General features: G+C 41.9%; 1 protein-coding gene across 4 annotated transcripts in view; it reads right to left on the minus strand.

Moving 5' to 3' along the window:
* Positions 1 to 23,309, minus strand: part of ARHGEF4 (Rho guanine nucleotide exchange factor 4) — a 228,035-nt gene that overhangs the window by 44,449 nt on the left and 160,277 nt on the right. For all 4 annotated transcript variants that reach the window (XM_027808895.2, XM_027808893.2, XM_027808894.2 and 1 more), the window contains one exon: positions 1,801 to 1,940. In XM_027808895.2, the coding sequence (XP_027664696.2) occupies positions 1,801 to 1,940 (140 nt within the window). The remainder of the gene's footprint in view (positions 1 to 1,800; positions 1,941 to 23,309) is intronic.

Raw genomic sequence — 23,309 nt, forward strand, 5'->3', positions numbered from 1 at the left:
CTTACAGCTTTGTTGGCCCCTGAACAGGCAAGCTTCTAGGGAACAAGCCAAAAATAATCTTTTCTCTTCCAGTCAACTGGCCAACAAAACCCCGCATACCCTTCAAAGACTAATCAAATTACACCTGCTTTGGGCACATCCATTTGCTTTCCTGATTAGGAATTTTCCTGATTAGTTAAATGATGGAATTTTACTCTAATAAAATGAACTTGTAAGAAAAAAAGAACAATTGCTCTCAATAATAATGGATGATGAAAGAGAAAGCCCGCAAGATGACTGATGGATATATAGACCCACTAGCAAGTTAATTTTTTCCCCTGACTTCAAAGATTTGTAAAGACGCACTTTAAAAAAATAAAATATTTTGCCTTTTCCTTTAAAAAAAAAAAAGGAAAGAAAAATCCAGAGGATGTTCTGTTTGATGAGACACTAAGAAGACTTACCAAGGCAAGCACCTGCATGGGAAAGAAGCAAAATCCTCCTCGCACACTCCCAGTGGGAATGACTCCTGTGGTGCCTGGGACACTCACAACACACCAAGTAAATGCAGAAGAATGCAACTCAAGATTTTCTGGTGTTCTACCGGCATTTGCTTACCAGTGACAACAGCCCAAAAGAGCTGAGGTTAAATCAAAAAGCTCTGGCCATAGTTTGACAACCCCCGGACATAACCAGTAGGGGAAGAAAATATAGCAAGTCTCTTCCTTACCCCAGGCACACGGGGCTGTGTAATCAGGGATTCTGGGCTCTAGGAGCAGGAAAACTGCTAGAAGCGCATTTGCTGCTGTTGTTTTTGAAGAAAAGCTGTTATCCTCACTGTGCAGCTTTCTGGAGCTTTTGCAGACCCCAGAAGCACCACTGCTGTATAGATCAAACACACAGGCACAGACCCTCAGTCAACAGTTTCAGTTACGGCTTAGCCACAAGGAAATATACTACATCTTTTATCCTTGCCTTCTCATCTTGTGAAGGTCATGTAAAGGTAACAGTGTAGGGAAGAAAGAAAGAAGGTGTAAGAGTGCAAGAGATCACTCACATGGTGAACATGCTCCACTCTTCTAATGAAAAAGCTTATTAGTTCACCCCAACAAAAAAGCATTGTGCATGTAACAGGATGCCAGTTCTAACACATTAGACAAAGCCACTGTATTTTTGCAAAAAAAACACCCAACATCTTAAATCCTGTTAATATGTTGCTCATCACATCAGTTAAACTAAGTAGTACAATTTTAAATTGCTGATCTCAAGTTAATCAGTGTCAGCACTATAAAATAAAATAGCTAAAAGTGCTGACTAAAAAGGCATCTCTCACATCCTGAATTTACTGGGGAACAGGAAGAAGCAGTGAAAACCAAGGCTACATTGAGCTTAGAACCCTTCCACCTACCTATGAAGAGGTACGCACACCAGTTGCTTTTGGTGTTTGTTTGGGGTTTTTTTTGTGTGTTTTTTCCCCCTCAGCATTTCCTTTATGCCCTCAGTACACCACATTTCAAGTCTCACACCAGCCCTGACCAGGCTGCTCATTCATAGTTTTAAACTTCCCATCCAAAAACACCTAAGAGGAGAGTTACCTGCTCAGGACCTGTGGCTCTGCATTACCTTACATCATTGTCCTCTGCTGTTAGGGACAGCACCCTGATGGAAGGCCCAGACTCCGTCATTACCCAGTTGTAAGTGGTACCCACAGCAAATTTGAAGCCCCACGCCCTTTACCGTTATCAGTTCAGTTGTTGAGCTCTCTTATGGTTCACAAGATCCTTCCTTATCCTGCCTGTCAGAAACCAGCCAGTGCAATACCTCATTGATGGCAAGCTGCTCTCCACCTCCCCCAGGGTGGCCGTAGCGGTGGTTCGAGCTCCGAAAGTCCTCATAGAGGTCCTCCTCGCTTCCCACGTCATCTGTTAGAGCTGTCTTGTCCAGTGCCCCATCAGCAATCACTGCAACAACAAAAAAAGGACAAATTGCTATAGACCACAAGATCCTTAGCAACACTGCATTGATCATACGAGCCTGGCTGGGGTGAGGGAGGCTATAAAAAAAGACAAGGAAACTAGATAAGCAATTTCAAGGCACAATTCCAGCCTCGTTCATGCCCGTTTTTCAGAGAATTTTTCTCCATTTGTGTTTTGTTATGATAAATGATTGTGTCGTTTTCTAGACTGGGAAGTACGATTTTAAAATGTTCAACAACTGCTGTATGTTGCAAAGAAAAGATGAAGAATAAGAAAATAGGCTTGGAGAAAAGGGGCAGGGCAAAGACGACACAAACAATGACTTCATTATGACATTGCTGCGCTGATAGGAAACTTAACTAGGGAACAAGCTCATGTCTGCCAGTTCATACCTTGATAACTACCATTTATCAAATCCTATCAGGCCAAGGAAACTCTCAGCCCTTGGGAAAAGCATTCCCCTTCCTTAATGTCCACATGTTTATTTAATTTGAGAACCCTTTTTGTGGCTTAGAAGGGTGTTTGCTACAGAAGTATCCAGTTTTACCACAGGAGGGCCATTCTGCTCATCACAGCCCTGAACAAGCTGCAGCTAACAGAGGATTAGCAGTCTGTAGCTAGAACAAACACTGAAGTCTCAAAGTAAAAGCATAAGCCTGAGAGAATTAAAAATATGGCATTTATACTCCTTACACAGAAGAAAACTGCACTTCATCTGTTTCATAGGCAGGAACCTTTCCCTAAGGTCTCCTCAAGGCATTAGCAAATACCCTTCAGTGGCAGGTTGACCTGTACAGGCTACTTGAGCATAAACTTTCTGTTCTCAAAATCTGTGAAAAATGTCAATGCTTAAAGAAAACATTTGCTGACATATTCATCTGGATTAGCACCTGCTAGGACAACAGTGTCCATGATGAAGAAGGGGGCTTCACAAAGATTTCTGTTGCATGAAATAGCTAACATGACCACAATGCAGAGAACAGCTGATTTAACTAGTAATTTTAGTTTAATGGATGCAACACAGCTGCAGTAGTAGAACTGAACCAAGTGGAAAGAAAGATACTGCTGTCAACACCCCTGGTGACAGTCTGAGCTGTCCAACTTACACGTGATGTCATGCTCAAAATTTTTGCCAAAGAGGTGGAAAAAAAGCCACCTTTGAGCTTGATCTTATACAGCTTGGATAGGAAAAGCACTGGAGTCTGGGGACACTTAAGCCTGTTCTTGAGTCCCCATTTCACTCCATAATGCAAATGCATCTTACAAATGTAACTGTGTCAGCAGGCCAAGAAAAGCACCTAAGGGTTTGTTAGCTTATTATTACCTGAAACCAAAGCTTCCCAGTAACACAAAATAAAGTGCTGTCAGAGGTTACAGCAAGACCTGCAAAGATTGTCCACATCAATATTTTCACGACACAATGTTTTGTTAAGGGCACGTCACCATCACTTGATTACTTCCAATAACATGGCAAGGTATAAATTCAGTGTAGCAGCTATCAGTTCAGTGCAGTAACTTGACATCAAAATGACTGGAATATGAGCTATTTTTTAACAAAATACTTGATTGTTTACGCTTTCAAATCAATAAATACAGATAACATACTAAAGACTTATTCATTGTCTAAATCAGCTCCATGCAATGTTAATGGTGGTTCAGGACATGGAGGTGCATATGATGTTATAATAAAAGCAGAATATTCTGTGGAAGTGTGTAACTTTCATTCAGCTTTGCTTGATTTTTGTGAAACATCACTTATTCTTTCAGCTTTGCTCTGACATGTAATATCATTATACAGAAATTCGCTACCAAATACATGCCAGTAGTATAGATTGCATATAAAGCAGTTCTGGGGCCAAGACCTGTCCCATTAATATAAAACTCAAAGCCATATGGAATGCCACTGATTATAGTTTTATGCAGAATTACCATAGTTTGCACTTATTTTTTTTAATTTTTTTTTAAAAGAGCATTAAAGTATCGCTTTTTGCTCATACACTGTCTGAAAAACATTTGTCTGACAGCGACAAACAGCTTTCAGTGAATTAGTACAGCAACAGAAACAAACTAGAAACATTTTTCAAGCACAAACAAAAATAAATCATTTATAAGAAGGGATTTTGTAGTCACTTAATTCCAAACTTTCTTTGTATCCCTCTGATCTCATTCTTTCCCCTTATTTTCTGCACGGCTTCATCGCTCTTGCCTTATGCATCTTCTGCTATTTTCACTGCTAAGAGTAATTTTCAGCTTGAAAAAATGTTCATTGACATCTTTAAAGCTTTTGCTTTTCCCCCTCACATTTTGCTATTTGTTCTCTGATCTCTGCTTAGATGAAAAAGCAAAAGCTCCAGAGAGATATTTATCTGTGTTACTTAAAATGCTCTATACCTCTGCTAAGTGCCTTGAAAGCTGTGTTTTCTTTTACTAGAGATCTGTTTTTCTTCCCTGATCTTACCAAGCTCATCAATTTTCTGCAGTCTCAAAACCTGCTACTGCATTTTGGATTAGTTTTCCTGGCAGAAAAGTCCTCATGGGCATATTTCACCAAAAAAATGCAGTTCATAGTATATGGAAGTTTTCAATTCTTGATGAAGAACAGCCCAAGACAGCCATTACATGTTTTCCCAAACTAACTAGTGTTCCAGGGAAGAATAAGACCAATGAAAAATAAGAATTTGCTCTAAAGCAGCTTACATGGGAGACATGATTACAACTAAATAAATAAAACAGTAGTCTGGAACTGTGACCCAATGCACTAGAAATCCATCAAGGAAGTAGGAGAATGAAGGCTTTTAATGTAGGTACTGACCCAACATGCACAGCATAAACTAGGTCAAGCAGCAAAGAAGCAAGCACTGTACAAAAATCTTTAAAGACAAGTTAGCAGAGATTGCTGAAATAGTCTTTCAGCTTCCTCAACAGCACAGGACTAGTCAGACAGACAACTATTAAGCTGCACAGTAGCTGACTTGGATGCCTCATTCCCGCTGCCCCAAATGTTCATTCTCTGTTTAACACTGAAATCCACCAGTACGGTCACAGCTGGCCCCTCCGTGTCTCTCCGAAACCACTGATCTGACCTGTCCCTGGCAATCAGGCAACACCAAAAAACAACGTTCTGGCAGAGAATAATGCCAAGCATCCAATTAGCTCAAGCAGATTTCTCCATATTTTATACGGCTGTCCTGATAGATTTCACTAAATACGGCAACAAATCCCATACATAGGAACACAGGGAGGGGTTGTCACCAACATTTAGTACTACAACCTTCTGTGCAAGTATTAAAACCCTGCTTTATACTGTTGTTAGTCAAAGCCCAAGCTTGGGATTTATGTCATTGAAGTACAAAAGCAGACGGATAATTCTAGCAACAGTAGCTCACAAAAGAATGCTGCACAAACCTTTCTTTACGCATCTGAATAGAGAATAAGGTGCCAAGAGCCCAACTCCACAAAGAGCTATCTTGAGGATATGAAGCAGCAAAAGTCATACAAAAAACGGCACTGAAAAGAGCAACTGGCACAGGTGGTCTGCGTTCAAACCTGAGCAGGTAGCACTGAGACAGGCTACACTGAAGGATAGTCAGAAAAACAAGAGGGAAGGATTGTGTAAAAATCAAATAAAGCTTGTCCAAAATGGTCCAGAAGAAGAAGGTGTATGTGTCCACCCTTGCACTTTCCTACAGGTTTGGGATGCAGGCAGTCACCAGTGGGAATGGTCCTGGCTGGGCTCTGCTTGTGCCCCCACCTTGCTGAAGGGGAGCATGGAAAAGCAACCCTTAGAGGTGCTTCTCCCACACAGTTACAGAGCTCTCCATCTCACCAGAGAGCCACTGGAGCTGTTACCAGCTCTGTGGTTTTACACAGAAGAGCACTCTGTGCCCACAGTGAGACACAAGCCATGCAACGGCCACAGCAGAAACCATGGCTGTACCGCTCGGAGCAGCCTGCCTGCTGCACCCTGCTTGTAGGCAGGGTTGGATGATTTGAAATGCATATAGGCGGCTGCCCATATGGTAGGATGTTTAGTCTTGGAAGCCACAATCGAGCCTATCTGACACTGGAGAACAGCTGGACTACACTGGGACAGCCCCAATCTTCATAACCATCAGAAGCTGGTGGAGAGGGAAAAATGAGAGAAGCCTTGTGTTGTTCATCTAACTGGTGGGAAACCAAAAGAAGTTGGAATTAGATCATCTACTGAAGGTCACAGACTGAAACGAGTATTAACCATAGACCAGAGTTCACTTAAGACTAGTGTCACCTAGTACAGGTAATACTATTTGCCATGCCCGAGTTCCTCTTCTTTCTCAAAGGACAGACCTGCTTCATACATTGCAAGTGCCAGGAATTAGTGAATACAAGTTGTTGTTGGCAAAAAACCAAACCAAAACCAAACCAAAAAAAAAAAACAAACCCAACACACACCCACACCAAAAAAGCCACCCTCTCACTGGAGAAACACAGAGTAAGTTTTTAGAACAGTTTCCTCAGAGCAGCTGGGCACTGCAGCCCCAGATCTAGCACAGCCTCTTAACAGGGATCTCTCAGTCACATAGGTTTATGTTGCAGCTGGAATAAACCCCAGTAGCCTCCTGCTGGCGAGGAGCTCCAGCCATATGCCTGGGTCAGAAGCCCAAGCGATGACCCAGGAGTGAAGGAAAATGGGCTAGAGGCAGTTTCCCCAAGATTTTGATTATCTGTTTTCACTTGACTTACAGCCTACAGCTTTTAGGAGTAAGTCTGGGACAGGAATCCATGATGATCAGACAGCTCTGAAAGCCAAGAGCATCCATAGTTTATTAAAAGCACATTATATTAATGACAAAGGGAACAACTTTTGTGTATTTGAAGTGTCTCTCTTTCAAGTGTGCTTTGTCAGTACCACATCTACACATTTAATTTGTCTCTGTAGCATTTACATTTAAAATAATTCACCAAAATAACAGTAGGAGCCAGATTTACACTCACAGAGCAAATTAATTCAGAGCTAACAACATCATTCCCTCTCTGCCTCACTGAGCAGAGATTGCTGTGGTTATGTGCAGCGCCCACAGGAAAGCACACTGCAGCTGGTGAAGGGAGTAGCTCAAGAGATTTAAGATGATAAACAAATGAAAGGAGTGCATGGGGTGGGGAAACTCAATCCAGACTACGTTGCCCAGGTGAAAAGAGCCCCTCCACCCATTCTAAATTGCTAACCCCTCCTCTTCCTTAGAAATTGCTGCCACAGTAGGGCTGCAGCCTCCATCAGTCCTGTTCTGAATTACGTGCTTCATTTATCAGCTGCTTGATATATGGTATGGAGGTCCCTATGCAGCTGCCACAGTAAAATCCATCAGAGTGATGTCATCCCAGTTCTGCCCCAGCAGTGCAATTCTCCACCTCTTTACTGTGCTGATGGACCCTCTCACATCATTCTGCTTATGGTTGTGGGCCAGTTTAACAGGAAGAGGAAGTCTGGCAGGGAATTAGCAACAAGGGAACAATGACCAGTTAGTATGAGCTTCATGGGGGGGGATGGACACAGATACGGACACACACCAACAAAAAACCAGCCAAGGATATGGGTCTGCAAAGTCAAGCCTTAGAGAGCCAAGGTCCTCACAGGGATGTTGCTGAGCAGTTAATGAAACTGTGTTCAGTGAATCATTGAGAAAAAATAAAATAACACAATGGGGAGGAGAGGCAGAAAACATTTAAGTGGAGAAAGCAAGCTGGATCACCTCCATTTTAAAGAAACACGAAGAAGGGAAAGGATTCAACATAAAATTAAATTAAAATTTTGGTATAATGCCACAAATGGAATTGCTGTTGTGAATGAAACCAGCTCCTAATTAGCTGAGGCAAAGAGCAAATCTGCACTCAAGAACAAAAACGAGACAGTCCTTCAACGGAAAGCTGAGCACAGGTCCTTTGTGGGTCTGCTGGGTGCATCACCCAGGGTAACATTCATCAGCAATAATGCACTGAGCCACCCACTCAGGTTTCAAGAGTTTTTAAATCCCAATTAGAATCTAAATGACTTGCAGGGAGGCTTAAGGGAGTTCTCAGCTCTCTTGGGTAGCGAAGATAATTATGGGGAAGAGAGATGTGGATTATGAATGGCTCTGCAGCTCTGACTCCCACGTTACCACTTGCTACGCTCTTGCAGCTTGGTCTGCCTTTGCCTTGGCAGACATGCGGCAGCGAGCTGCCCCCAGTCCCTTCCTTACTTGTTGAGTGATGTTGTGAGTGGGAGAGAAGAGGGGGAGCAGTTTAACTAGATTTGAAGAGTGGAAACGATGGGAAAATAAAAGATAGGAAATCACATAAATGTACTTTCTTGACCCAAAGCCTGATCCTTCATTGAAAAGCCCCGCTGTTGTACTGCATACAAACTATTAATTCACTGGCTGTGTTCCCGTCACAGCTACTGACTTGGAAAAAAGCAGGCATGTCCCTCTGCGATACGTATTGGTTGTTTATTTGCTCAGGTCTGATTACTCATCCATACCAATTTGTTTGCTCTCATTTTTCAGATGGATATCTTTGGAAATGCTGTTTGCTTTACGTCTGGACAATGTTGAACATGATGGACAAATTCTAGTTCAGTCCTTTAAGCCCTATCACAATCTAAACATTAAATCAATCATAGCAAATGAAAACTAGCAGACAAATCCCCTCTAGTATCCAGGCACATTCTTTACTGTATCCTTGGTAGGATATACCGGTTGGAATATCTGGCATGTCATTTACTGCTCCAACAAGAAGTCTTATTCATTGACACAGCTGCTATGTAAGGAAGTTGGGAGATGGGTGGGTGTAGATGAAACAATCCATCATATTTTTTTGAAAGTTTCCTCCATGGAAGACTAAAATGATTGTGTTTCTTGTTTCCAACAGGTAACAAACACTGACATTCCAAACTCATGCTGAATTTTTACCTGTCCATTTAACTCTGCTGCTTAGTCTTGGGCCTGTTATGCCTTGAAGTAAAAAAAAAAAAAAATAAATAAAATCAAACCCAGACCAAATTCCCCTCCCTTGAAGTGAAAAACATCATCAACAAAACTGTCCCTTCATCGGACAACTGCCGACCAAAATACTGACAGGCTGCTGGTTGGGAAACAACTTATCTGACAGTGTCTAGCAGAGCATGATCAGAGTCAATTCAGATCAACAGTATCCTCGTATGAGCTTTGAGCTCACCTGCAAAGATGGAAACACCATGTCTGTGTCTCCACACCCACTCATTCTTACCCAAAAGTGTAACAACAGAGGAAATTCAGGCAAATGAGCCAGAAAACCAGAACAATAGTTATTTCCAGTGAACAACACCTACTTCAGCAAACACAGGAGGTAAAAGCAACAACAAAGAGTGTTAGTGCAGCTGACAAGCCTGACAAACATGAATTTGAAAGGGCTTCGTCAATAAGATTTCAGGCATTTATTTATTTATTTTTAGCAGAGCAGCTGTTCCAGCTTTTCAAAACCTTACAAGCACTTCCCACAACTTGGAAGATCAGCAATCTGGCAAAAAAAGACACACCGCTTTCTTAAAAGATCATTCCCACAGATTCCCCTACATGATGTCAACACCTGCCACTACTTCAGTGCAGTTACATGTGGCATCACTTCTAAAGGTCACCTTTGGGCTTCTCTCATCTTTGCTTGCACAAGTATACGAACACACAAACAAAAGGAGTCACACTATCTTAAACTGCTACTGAGCCTCACCACTCTGCCATTACTTAGTCTGAGTTCATCTGAACCAAAGCCCAGGTTCATACTCAAACTCTGTGTTTTAATCCTTTTTTTTTCTCCTCCAGAAAGCAAACAAAAAAGCCTCAAATAATTTGGACATAAGCAATGCTTTTATTCATCACCAGTCCTCAAACAAAGTCCTTAAACAGAAAATGTTCCCCCCTATTCTCTCAGGGATTGTTATTCTTCCTACCTCTGCAGCTACTTTCCAGGGACTTAATTGGAGTTTTCTTAATGCAGTTGCTGTTATCTCCCAAATCTCATGCTATCCTCGTCTGTTTTAATTATATTGATTTAGCTATGATGCTTGCTTCACCTCTAAAACAACTTCCTAAGAGAATTCAGAGGACAGTGTTAGAAACTCAAGCCATCATTGACCTCACAGTGCCTCCATTCTTGTACCTGTTACTTTATTAGACGAAGAAAATAATGTAAACATGCTGTAGGAAATTCTGTTTGCTTTATATTTCCAAATATTCTATGCTTTTATTATGTCTTTACATCCAAGTACACCCTCAGAAGACCAAGAGCTCAGAAGCTAAGTCTTTGCTAAAGATTTTGTTGCCAAAAAGCATACAGTTTTGTTTAGTCTTAAATCGCAGTCTAGAAAAAGACATTTCCACTGTACACTAAGCTTTAACTACTAGTCTGGAAGAGACCACGGTGTTAAGAATGGTTACGGTCATTTTTAAGAAGAACTCTCACTAGGAAGTCAAACAATTCGTACTACAAAAGTCTTTAAAACGTTGCACCCAGTCATGCCAACTTGGCATGAAAACATCAACTTCCTTACGCTATTTTCATGACAGTCAAACCTGGAGCAGGGAGACATGGGTCTTTCTTATAATGGAGTAACCCACGTTACAGCTTGAAAATTAAGAATGAAGAATTGTCTTGATAATAATTTAAAAGCTTTTGACAATGCAGCCACCTTTAAGACAAAGCTATTTAACAGCAGAACCTGGAAGAGGACCTGCAAGCCTATAGCTGGCTCACTGATACAACAAATAACACAGAGGCACTGGGCAAAATACTGTTTCCAGCAAAGTCAGCACAAAGAGCCACTGCCTGGCACTTTGGAAAAGCAGGCTGTTTATATAAGCGTCTGAAGGCTGATTTAAGAGGCTAACTTTGAACACTTAAATTTGAAAAATGTGACCTTTGTTTTTTCCCAGAATTCTGCATAATGCTATAAATCTAGTCTTTATCTTTGTGAAGCTATCCAGGCTGACAAGTGGCTTATATCTATGACCTTGTACCACAGAAGTAATTAAAAATGAATGCCATGAGAAGACTTTCAATTGCTCTTGTGCATTATCAAGTATAAGTCTCAAGGGGCAGCAAGACTGTTTTGTTGACGTTATTTTGAATGACCAGTCTTCACGTAAAACACAACAGATCTCGTTTCATACTGGGGCTACGTTTTTTTCATTAAATATACCAGTAAAACTGCTTTACCTTTAGGAAATCCCTCTGTCCCTATTTATGTTTTAATCCGAGTTCTAAGAAAATCCCTGAGATCAAGCTACCAAATATTTCTGAAGGGAAAACAGGAAATTAATATTATTTGACTACAACTGTCATGACATCCAAGAGATCAGGCTCTTTGCAGCATATATTTGAATCACACAACCCTACACAAAGGAGGCAAAGTCAGGCTCCAAGTTAGTCAGGGTGATTCTTCTTTGGCCTTATTCAGAACAAATTTGGGAGATCAGCTCTGAGCAAGCTAGAGGGGATACGCTGACCGTGGCCAAATGTAATCCAGTCTTTGTGTTCTGAGTAGACAAAGACACAAGAGCATCTCCACTGGAAGATGGGTGCGGAATAGGAGGGTGCCACATTAGCTCTGTTTAGAGGGACCTCATGGACAGACAAGGCAGAAATTTCAAACGCATTCAGAACATTGCACGTTTACAGTTCTGTGAGTGTAAACTTTGCTGCCAGAGTCCAGCAAAAAAACCCCATGACTGACTGGTTTTATTTAATACACAGTACTGCTACATCACCTGTGTTGAAGACCAGCTCTACAAACTGATGGAAGGTGGCAGCTGGAGCACAGAGGTGACCTGGATGAGAGGATGGTGCAGTCTCTTGCCCTCATTGCAGGGCTGGGGGTGTGCTTCACACCAGCTCCTGCAGCAGTCAGCTGTCACCACCTCTCCTCCCCAGGACCTCCAGACTTCCCTGCCAGTCATATATAAATGAAAGACTCTGCACCAAAATAATTTCAAACTGTACAAGGACAGCAATATTCTTATGAAATATATTTAAGAACTCAACAACAGGTCTTACAGCCTTATACATTTGATACTGTTCATACTGTAGTGGGAACAGAGCTGCCTGCTGTGAAGCATTTGCTCCCTGGGAATCTGAGGGTGCAGATATGATATATTACTGCAAATCAAATTTAAAGAATTAAGTTTGACATACTGAGCCTGTTGATTGATGCATCTCAATACATTTTCAAATATCATGGGGGGGGTGGGGGGCGGGGGGAAGACACTTCACATTCAATAATTTTAAGTTTCCTAGGAAACTGGTGTGAGAAGATACCTTATTTCGGAGTGTTTTCACAACATTCAGCTTCAGGTCTGAATTATAGCTGAATGTGTCAGATGCAATCTCACCCTATAGCAAGAAAACTCTTCCAAGGAAAACATTATTCCTCTTGGAATACATCAATTATTCAATTCAAAGCCATTATTAATCATCCCTTTAAAAGGAGAAAGCATTCTGGCAAGGTCACATTGGTCAGGATGCCTTTAGTAGTTAAATTCATTACTTGGAATGTTTACTGCTGGCTTCAACAAGGAAATAAGAATAGCAGAATTGGTAAGATCAGCATTTCAGAAATCACGAACCTGAGATGCTAAGTGTGCATTTGGAACTATGAATTCAAAATGACACATTGCCACTTACAGATCACTGGATGCAACACACAGTATTTTGGAAGTTTTGGAGACTGGTTTAAAAGTTGAACCCATCCCCAGCTGGTGGTGGTAAAATTAAATGGCAAAAGTATAACCACACAGACAGCCACATAATCTCAATACTAACTAATAAAAGAGTGCTGCTGATCAAGCAGTGACCAAACTGAACAAGGTCTCTTAAAAAGATAAGAGAAGATGCAGCCTCTTCAGAAGTCACATTACCTAAAACAACCCTATTGATCTTTTGACCAGTACATAGAGGGTACAGTCACATGCAGCTCCACCTAAGGCACATGCCAGAAAAGGGACATTCTTCAAGAGAGGTAGCTGAAGCAAAGTAATCTTTGAAAATTTGACATTAGTGGTGTAACTTACAAAATCACAATGGGCTAAAATCAGGACAGTGTCTTCCAGAGCAGCTCTGTCTGGGTGTTCTAGCGCACAGCATCGGTCGACAAACCTGCAATTCTCTATCAGTTGTTTGAACTTATAAAACAAACACAATAATCCTTTCACTTAAAGGCAGATGTGTCAACTTTCTTTTCCTGTGATTATCCAAAATCTAAAACATTTAATTCCACCATATTGCTGTTATTGTTTCCATTTATGAATTGTTTCTTATTTAGATTCCATATGCCACCAACGAGAATAGGAAAACACTTTGTTTCTGAACAGAAACCGTACGTTTACTACTTCCCGATCCTTAGCTTTTCCAAAGCAGCTAAAAAAATACAACTAACTTGCTTTAGACTCCAGGTTCACAATTCCAGAAACATGTTCCAGTTTTCCAAACATCTCTCCAGCTACGCTGTATCCAACAGAGGGGCAGGGGGAAAGAATGAACCCAAGCCCCATGCCACCTAGCTTTCAAAATTGCTCAAAGTATAAAATTACCTTTACCCTTAAATACTCTGAAGGATGTTACACAATTATTTGGTCCTTCAGTGTCTGAAAACCACAGTTCCTATGAACTAAAGCAAATGGGCAAAGGAATTCTTCCATTAACAACTTGCCAATTTAGAAGTTAAATTTAAATTAACCTGATTTTCCAAAGGTCTTATAGCTGATGCATGTTCACTTAGGATGATGAATCTAATGTTCAGTTTCTCCTTTCCCTGACAATTTAACCAAGCTGATTTGTCTATCTTTGCAGCCCATTTTTTGGCTATGAGCTTTACTCTTATACCTCAAAATTTGATCTTTTGAACAAAGCAACACGAATTTTCCTATGGGCTGGTAGTCTTAGTACCCTTATCCCGTTTCCAAATGAAGTTCCAAGGAAAACAAAAACAATCCACCCATATTTACAAACAGATTACCTTCCCCTAAGAGAAAACTGCTACAGAGCAGGATGTGGTTGAGCTATATTAAAAAAAAAAATAAAAAAAAATAAAACCACCACTCAATGAAAGGGCTACTTTAAGTATCTATGTATTTTAAGTTGGCTGATGACATAGCCTGGATGAAGTGTAGACACAAAATCTGTCAGTTTAGATTATAGTTCTGCGAAATCAAGCTACTGGTTTATTTTCACATTCATCATGAATCGTTCTGTGCAGTAGCATCTTCCTTTAAGTTTAGGCATAGCTGTTATCTCTGTCTTGTAGATCTAAATTATTTTTATTTTCAGCTTTGTTTGTATTCTATTCCTCTGCACCAGAAGCCCAACTTGATCATGTCTGAGTGACAGACTATGCAATACAGGATTATTACATCAAAGGACAACACTGAAGTATCAGTAAAGGAGAGTCCCTCAGGAGACTACTGTCAGAAGATATAAATTTCTTCCTCCAATATGAAAAAAAATAATAACCCCTCTAAAACAAATTCCCAGAAGATGTCTGTTCAGCCTGGAAAGCCATCCATCTTTGCTTTGACAGTGCTCTCAGCACCAAAAACATTTGTTGTATTTGATGAGTATGGAGCGTGTAAACAGCGACCTGGAGAGACCAACAGGAGGAAAAGACCAGCAGGGCAAGGCACATTGCCTGCTGTACCGCTGCGCACACCGTGGCAGATCCAAAGTGGCTCTTTTTAACATTCACTTAACTTCTTCACATATTTCCCCAGAAGCAATCATAAGGGACACTGGTCTACTTCTCAGTTTCTGTAAAATCCAGAGTTCAGGGATAGAAAAGAATAGTGAGAGTACTGCTGATATATTCTAAAAGAGTTTTAAAAGAGGAATTGTCTGGTGATTAAAATCAGTGAGTGAGGCACATAGCATGTACTGGGGATCATGGAAGTTTAGCATGCTGTAAAACTCATGAACAAATTAGGATGCATTTTAAGTCCACAAGGCCATGTGGGTGCAGCAATGACGAATATTCCACGCATATACATTCGGTATTTGGCACGCTGCATTCAAAGCATATGGCTCAACGGCAGCACGTGGTATCAGCCTGACTTAGGGGGCGATGCCACAGCGCAGCGCCTTTGTGATAGCCTAGAAAAGGAAAATGATTAAGAGGCCTCATCCCTTACTCTTTCTGGAGACAGCCAGCACTGCTAGCAACTGCAATCCTATACAGGACAAATGCAAAGAGGATACTCTTTAGTTATTCAGGTGTGCCCCTTCTACTCACAAACTAGCCCAAGGTAAGCCTGCAAGTCTTTACAAATTAGCTTTTGGTTGATATCAACAAACCGTCTGTTCTTCCCTTCTCTCTCCCAGTTCTACAGTAATCAGAACAAAATCCAAGGATGAGGGAAATAGGGACCCACACCACCCTGTAGCAACCTTCCCACCTTCACCTGCCTCAGCCTTGTAGAGATCTAAATCCCACCACGTCAGACAGAAGCCCCTTTATAGGGGCTGTGCTGCAGTTGACAGAGCCATCATACATGCAGATGATGTATATAAATCTCTTTACAATCCTGTTTCCTCACACCTTGATTAATTACGCTTCTGTCTGCCTCCTTTCCTTTCAAACACAAACGCGAAGGACAGACTCCAAAAACGGGACTTTTTTCCCCTCGAGCCCCTTTCTGAACTCAGCAGGTGCAATTCTATTGAAGTCAGGAAACCACCACTTCTAGACAATGTTCCTGGCACCTGCTTATCTTTCCTGCTGAAAGCACAGCAAATGCCATCAAAGTGCATCAGAACAATCCCCTCGCCTCCAGTATCCCTTTGCCGTAAATACAGTCCGAGCTTGTTTGAACTGCAAATTGTTGTTCTGGGGAATAACAGCTCTGTACACAGCGCTGTCTCCAATTGATTCCAGGACACGTTTTCTGAGCTGTACGAGTTTTCGTTACTAACCTCACAGTAACCTCAAAGGTTTGTGTTCATTCTCTTCACCAAACGGCATAGATCCTTCGTTGCATAGTCTCCAAAATGTCAACAGCAAAACAATGGAAAGAGGCACGACTGTGCGTGCCTTGTTGCAATGCAGCATGGCATTTCCAGGCTGACAGAGGTTAGCAAGTGCTCTCAGAGGTGAAAGAAAAATTCTCTCCATGTACACATACCTCTGTTAATGGTAAGCAGATTGAAACTAGATGGGAGGAACAAAAAGAACAGATGAATTCACAAGTAAATTAGGTATTAGCAGAGAGATTATGGAAAGTATTATAATGAGTACTCCCATTATAATTAGTATTCCCAGGCCAAAGTAACAAAATAGCGTCCTTTGATGTTAGCCTTCCCAGATTTTGTCTGAGGCCAAAGCAATACTGTAGGCACAAGTACATGAAGTCTGGACTTGCACCCCCTCATTTCTCATCACATTCTGCAGAGGCTGGGATCGCCGAAGGTATGAGTCGTCACTTAGGAGTGGGCTTGGGTACCGACAATCGAAATCCAGAAACGTTTGGCATTCAGATACTATGGGTATGGATCATCACAGATCCAATGACCCCACCACTAAATCTACAACCCCACTTTTTATCCAATTCCAGTTTAATCCAGCCTTTTAGGAGGCAGAGAAGCACATTATCTGGATGTTGCTTTTCTGAGCAATGAGTTCTGGGACTGGAAACAGAGATGAGGGTTGATGATGAAAAAATCAGTAGGTTTTCTCAGTTCCAAATGATGACAGCCGAAGAACTTAACCCAGAAATTGTGAGGAGAAGGCGTCTATGCTCCCAGTGACAACGCTGCAGGCATGGCCGAGTACAAAATAAATTTCATTTTCCTGGCCCTAGCTACTGCTAGAACACGTGAAGAGATAACCTGTGAAGTCAGTCAAACGCAAGCAAGAGCTCAGCTTGGTCTGTGTGAGGAGGGCTTCCTGACTTCACTGCTATTTTCCTCTCCCTTTTGGGGAACGGAAATAGCATGAACCCCCATCTCATCAAACTGATGCTACTTCCTTAACTAAGCATCTAACCTTGTTCCTTAGAATAATCACAATTAGATCTCCCTTTTGAAAACAAACTAAAATACAACTGCAGGAAGAGGAGAAATTCGTTGTGGTTTGTTTTGGGGTGGGTTTTTTTGCTGTTTTGGCAGGGGTGTTGTTTGAGGGGTTTTGTTGGGGTTTTGGGGTGGGTTTTTTGGGTTCTGGATTTTTTTTTTAGCTTTTTATTAGCTTTGGTTTGTTTGTTTTGTTTTTAGGTTTTGTTTGGGTTTGGTGTTTGGTATTTTGGCCTTTTTGTTACACTTTTATCTAATTCAGCCTCCTGTCATTGTTTTTCCTAGGTACAAAAAGCAACACCTTCAGCATGGTCACAGAATTAATTATCTGAAAATAGGAGTTTTAGACAGAAAAAATCTCACATTAAAATTCCAGATACTTCCACAGTCAGGAAGACAACAGAAATCAAAATTACACAATGTAGAAAAAAATTCCAGAGCAGACACTATCCCTAAGCCACCATAAAGGCAAGATCACAGCAGGAGGTAGCAGCAAGAGAGTAATCATGAAGGACTACACAGCAGACTCACGGCTGACCACCTTGCCCTCCACCAGAAAGCAAGCAGCACCAGCTTTATCTAATATTAGCAATGAAAGGGGAGGAAGGGTGCACATTGCATCATATTGTGGACAGGTCTACCTTGCCCAAAAAGGACCCATGATGCAAAACATTTTTTCCCCCCAGTTACTAATTTATACTTCTAACGTCATCGAGAGAGGCTGTTATTACCCATATCAAGTAAATTCTTGCCTTCCTCTGTATGATGTGGAAAAAGAGCAAGACCAAGCACGCTGCTGAATAGGACAAGCAGAGTCCTGAGCATCAGAGTACTACTTTACTCCAAAGCGCTACAATTACATCATTTTCCTTTCCCACATTAAGGCACATCTACAAACAAAATTATCTTCTGCTTTTAAGAAAGGAACTGTAAAATTTGTGCTCAGCCTATATCCCTTTCCACCCACAATCCTCTCTCTGTAATACCCCCATGATTCAAAGTTCTTTTTCCCCTGAAGAGGAAGGATCAGTCTCCCAGCATACTGGCAGGGCAGAGTATTTTCTGAATATATCACTAATGCAGTGCAGCTACAGTATAAACCTATCAGTATGCCACTCCTTATCTTTCTATTGCTTTTATTCCATTTATTAAGAAAAATACCCAACCCCTAAAACTATAAATACTATATCTGAACTCCAGACGTTCTAGAATTCTTCCTAATCCACCAGCTTTCCTTTTCAGAATTGCCAAGTAAACACTGCAGGGAAGACAGGATCTTAGACCAACTACATACTATGCATCATCCATAGGCTTTCACAAGGTGATGCCAGCAAGATGCTCTGCTTGTTTTCCTACGCTCACCCCAGGAAGGGGAGCATGTCCCACAGCCACAATTAGTATGATACAGAAGGGGTAGATTGCCTCTTGCTGCCACGCAAGTAATGTAACTCCTATCAATCTCCACTATAGGAAGAGGAGAGGATTTGGGCCTTGGAAACAACCTATGAAGCCACATAAATTTGTTCCAGAAACCAGTTTGAAAGAATTTGATCACTGGAACAAGCCTCTTCAGTCTCTAATGGATTGCATATACCCAGCGAGAGGCAACATGCAAATTTTGGCTTGAGAGAACAACTTGTAAATTGTATTCCCCGGCCCCACAGACAGCTCATGGTGGGTTCTAATGAAAAAGATGTTGAGACCCTGCTTCAGTTTTCTCTTGGGGCAGCAGCTGATTTACATCTCCTTCAGCCCTTCCCCAGTTATCTTCCTGCTGTAAGCTGACCAAGTCTGCAGCCGAATGCAGCTACTTAGAGATAACAACAACATAGAGATGGCCCCAGAGGCATCACAGCAGAATCTGGAGCCCTCACTCCCAGTGGGTATGCAATACCATTTTTAGTAGTTGCTGACCTGTGTCAGAGAAAGAATGAGGTCAGGAAGGCAAGAAAACACAGACATAGCACAGCATTGCTGGAAGACAGTGCGTGAGACAACCCACCAAAAATTGTATGTACCATTAACTACTGAGCAGCGCTTTGCTGCTAAAAACATTCTCTGATAACGTTTGACATCTGGATTCCATCTCCCACACACCAGGAACTGATGATGCTAGTAAAAAGGCTAAATGCTATCACATCTGAATTAGTCACAAGTGATGGTTTTTGTTAATTTTTGGAACAGAATTTCTCCACAGATAAGTTCTCCAAGCCAAGGTTACTAAGCCTCCTAGAACCCCAATCTTTATCTAGTATTTGCTCCCTATGTGACTTACATAGTTTGAATCATCTGCTGAGTTCCACAATAGACAGAACTCAAACATCTACACAAGATGTCACTGAAAGGGGAAAGGGGGACCTGTAAAGTCATCTTCATGCTTTAAAAAGATAAAAAATGCTTTTAAACATATAACAAGTTACAGGAAATATCTTGAAACCACAGCTGTCCTTCTAACTGTGCAGAAAGGATTTAATCCAACTTTTACCAGAATAAAGAATATTGGAATGGAGCCAAAGTTCCTCACTGTGTGGTAATAAAACTAAAAAATTAATGAAGCTAATTACTTGAGTTGCACCTCAAAGCATAGGTGGCGGCCCAGTGTTCATTCTGACCTTGTCTACAAAAGGCAAGACTGGAAGGGAACCTCACAAAGTCTTCTTGTCAGTCCATCTGCTTCAAAGCTGAATTAACAGCCATAGTAGTTTTTAAGCAATGTTTTCCCAACCTTGTTCTCAAGATCTACACTGCTTAAGACTTCACAGGCTCTCCAGATCATCTTTTCCCAGGGCTTCTCCTAGCATCTAATCCAAGTCTTCTTCACTACAGGTTTCCCTGCCCCCTCTACCTGCCAACTCTCACCACCCCATGATTAAGAAACAAATTATTCACTTCACAACAGAATTTTTTAGGCATTTCAAGATTCATGTCTTCCCCCATTCTCCTCTACTGTATACCCCTACAATGATCCAAACTTCTCCTGCAGATCAAGTTCTCCAGATTACTCTCGTTACTTTCTTTTGGATCCTCTCCAACCCATCCCACAGTGTGCTTATTGTGATGCCCGAAAATATGCACTATGTATCCTTTGAACAACTACACATACACTTAACAAGTCAGCCTACACACAATTTCGTACATAAAGCTAAGCATGTTCAAATTATAATGTTATGAGTTCAGGTCAACTTTATTTAAAATAAATAAGGGGAAAAAAAAAGATTGATGTAGCACATTTTACACCAGACTGGGCAACAAGAATATATTTGCTATAAACTCCCTCAAATTTAGTTAAATTAAGGGCACTATGTTTCTGGACACCAGGGCATTGCTCTCCTCACAGAAGTTCAGCGTTATTCCTTGGGGAAGGTGCCAGACAGTTGCACACCTGCTCTGTAAACCCAGCGCAACATGTTCTAGCACAATTATGCTCTGTAATTTGGAAGTCCTCTTGTTTACTGTGCCTCTCGATCCGATTTAAGCACACAAAACACGGACAGCGCTATCTGCTTTGGCTTGAACTTCTCACACACTCCGGAGAGCTCTGCTGAACCCGGGTGTCTCTCATTTTCTCTCACTTACTGTAACTCCATCAGATGCTGGAAAGAGACCTGTCAGTTCTTGTGTGCAGCTCAGTGACCTTCAGGAGACCCTCTGGCTGCTGAGCATTTAGTTTAGCAAGGAACGGAGGGAGAAAGCACAGAGCCACATCCCTGTCTTGCAAAGAGTCACACCACTTGATGACGTGCTCTCCCTAACACAAAAGGGCAGACAGAGTATTCCCTTCCCTTTTTTTCTACCCAGTTAGTTTGACCATAAATGTGACTGCACTGAGAAACATCCGCAGCCAGAGATCATTTGCCCAAACTAATTAACTGCTGCCACCAAATCACCATGCAATATTTTCACTAGGAAAGCGCAGCCTACGCTGCTTGTGTGACATTTAGATTTCAACTGCACTCAGTCACTGGCAAAAAATGTTTATATTCTTATTTGTGTTGGTTAAAGTTCCCTCTCTAGATAAAACAAATACCACCATAGGAGCACCGGTGCACTGGGTTAAGAAGCTGCTACTTGACTCCTGCTGTCCCACGGGCTGAGGTCAAGGGGAGCTGCCCGCAGCCCGCAGGCACTAGCTGGGCTGCACTCACACCAAGGGCTTGGCACGCACTGGCTCCTCCAGCCCCCAGAGGGAAGAGGACATGGGAAGCAGGGGATTAGGACAAGCTGATGCAGTGCGGCAGATCAAGCAGTCACCGCGGCACAGCAGGGAAGGAGGAATGCTTAGGGCAGGAATTCACGCTGAGCAGAATACTCCCACCCAACCTCCTCTCCAGCCATGGGGAACAGGGAGTAGCTCTAGTCGGAGGGAGCAGAACAACACTCTCCCAGCCTACAGCTTTCACTGGATTTTGAAAGATTTTGACCAGCAAGGTTTGCTCCAAGTGATACTTACCTATGCAAACACTGCAAAGCACTGCACAGGACAATGCTATCTTGCTCCAGTCAGCTCATGGCTGCTCACTAGCCAACTGTCCTGGTAACAGTGGTTTGCAGTTGGACCATGATTTCTAACCTCACTCCAAGCACCGTTAAGAAATTGCTCCAGCCAAGTTGCAGTTTGCATTTTAGTCTCTCAATAAATCTGCCTGTTGATTTTGCTTTGATGCAGCGCCATGCCTATGGTGTGGTTTGCAGACCAAAGAATCCAAGGGCCTGAAGCCAGTCCACAATACCAGCCACTTAGCTGATGCTGATAATTAGGAACAACTGAGAGTGCACCAAAATTTTAATGCTTGTCTCAGTCCTAGGATGGGCAGCATACCAGCGCAGCAAACCAAAGCTTTTTGGGTTGTATCACATCTAGTACTTTATGACCACCAGAACAGCAAGGCTGTGCCAGGTCAGGAATGGAGCTATTAATCAAAGGGAGTCTCAGCTTTCAGTCACAGCACGTGCAGCAGGAAGCACAAGGTTATTTTAAAGTTGTAACTCAAGAGTGGCAGGATCAATACCCAAGTAAGTTCACAATGACCTAGCTTCAGAAGAAGCACAGATACATGAATTCACCATTTCAGCCAGGTTGATTAGCCAGACTGTTAATCACTGTCCCTGTCACAACCTGGCTATGAAGATCTAACCCAGACAGACATGTTTGCTCATGTGTAACTACCTTGGAAGTCTTTAACAGTGCTCTGTTTTGACAGGTAGAAGCCAATTTTCAGGCTTTCTATCCACAGATAATATTTCCAGGGAAGAAATACCAAATTCCATTTAAAGTTCCAGTAAAACAGGGCCCACAACAAACCAAAATTGAATGTCAAAGGCTAAACTGTGAATCCTTTGCTCACCTTAGTATATAAATCTCCTCTGAAATTGTGCCTTGTAAACCAGTGACATGTCACAAGTAAGAGCTCAGCAGTCCAGGTAAGTGGATCCCAAGTCCTGCTATACCACAGCACAGTCCGGAGAAGAATCCGGCTTGCCTCCCAGCCCCAGGTCCTGCAGACACCGCCTCAGCTGCCCTCATTTGCCTTATGGCTTGAACTTGACTCCCATTTTCAGTATAGCTTTGTAAAGCACAGCAAGGGGGGACTGTCAGCTCAGAAGATGTGGTACAGTTTTCTGATCTTGCTTAATCAAGCAGTATTTTGAAAGAACTGGGAGTTACGTGCCAGAAAAGGGTGCTCAAGCTGCAGACTAATTTTAAAAGTTGAAGATGACATTCCTCTCCTCGTTCATACGATTTAGGCCATAACTGCAGCCTTGCTGTCTTCCAGGTAGTCTTTAGTGAGGGGAAAGACAACTGATCAGCAGCACAAGAACTCAGACACTTCCTGGAACTGTTGGGGGTTAATTCAAATGCATAAAATCCAGGCATCACAGAGCATTTTGCAATATAATCCTAAAGCTGCTTACAGACCTACTCAAAATAAAATTGTTGTTGTGCCTGCCTGGTTACAACGAGCATGCAATAACTTCTCAGATGCCAGTGCCGAAGAATAGAAATTTACCTCAGTGTATGTGTTCTACATACAGCAATATGTTGTCACTAAAACAAAGCTCTGAAGAAGTGACACCTTAGTCATGGTCTATAATCTTCCCTTGGAAACCATTTTGCTCCCCATTGACTCCAAGAACACCATTTTTTGCTGCACAAGGTGCTCAGTATGAGCACGTTCCAAAACTGCAACAGGATTTCCACCCCACCCCCCCCCCAAAAAAAAAAAAAAAGCTTTGAATAGTTCCTTGTGTTACTAGCATGCAAAAAGACTTCAGAGTGGATCACAAAACCGTGCTGCTAGGCAATTTAAGGAC

The sequence above is a fragment of the Falco cherrug genome, chromosome 11 (assembly GCF_023634085.1).
Source record: "Falco cherrug isolate bFalChe1 chromosome 11, bFalChe1.pri, whole genome shotgun sequence".
In the NCBI taxonomy this organism is placed as follows: domain Eukaryota; kingdom Metazoa; phylum Chordata; class Aves; order Falconiformes; family Falconidae; genus Falco; species Falco cherrug.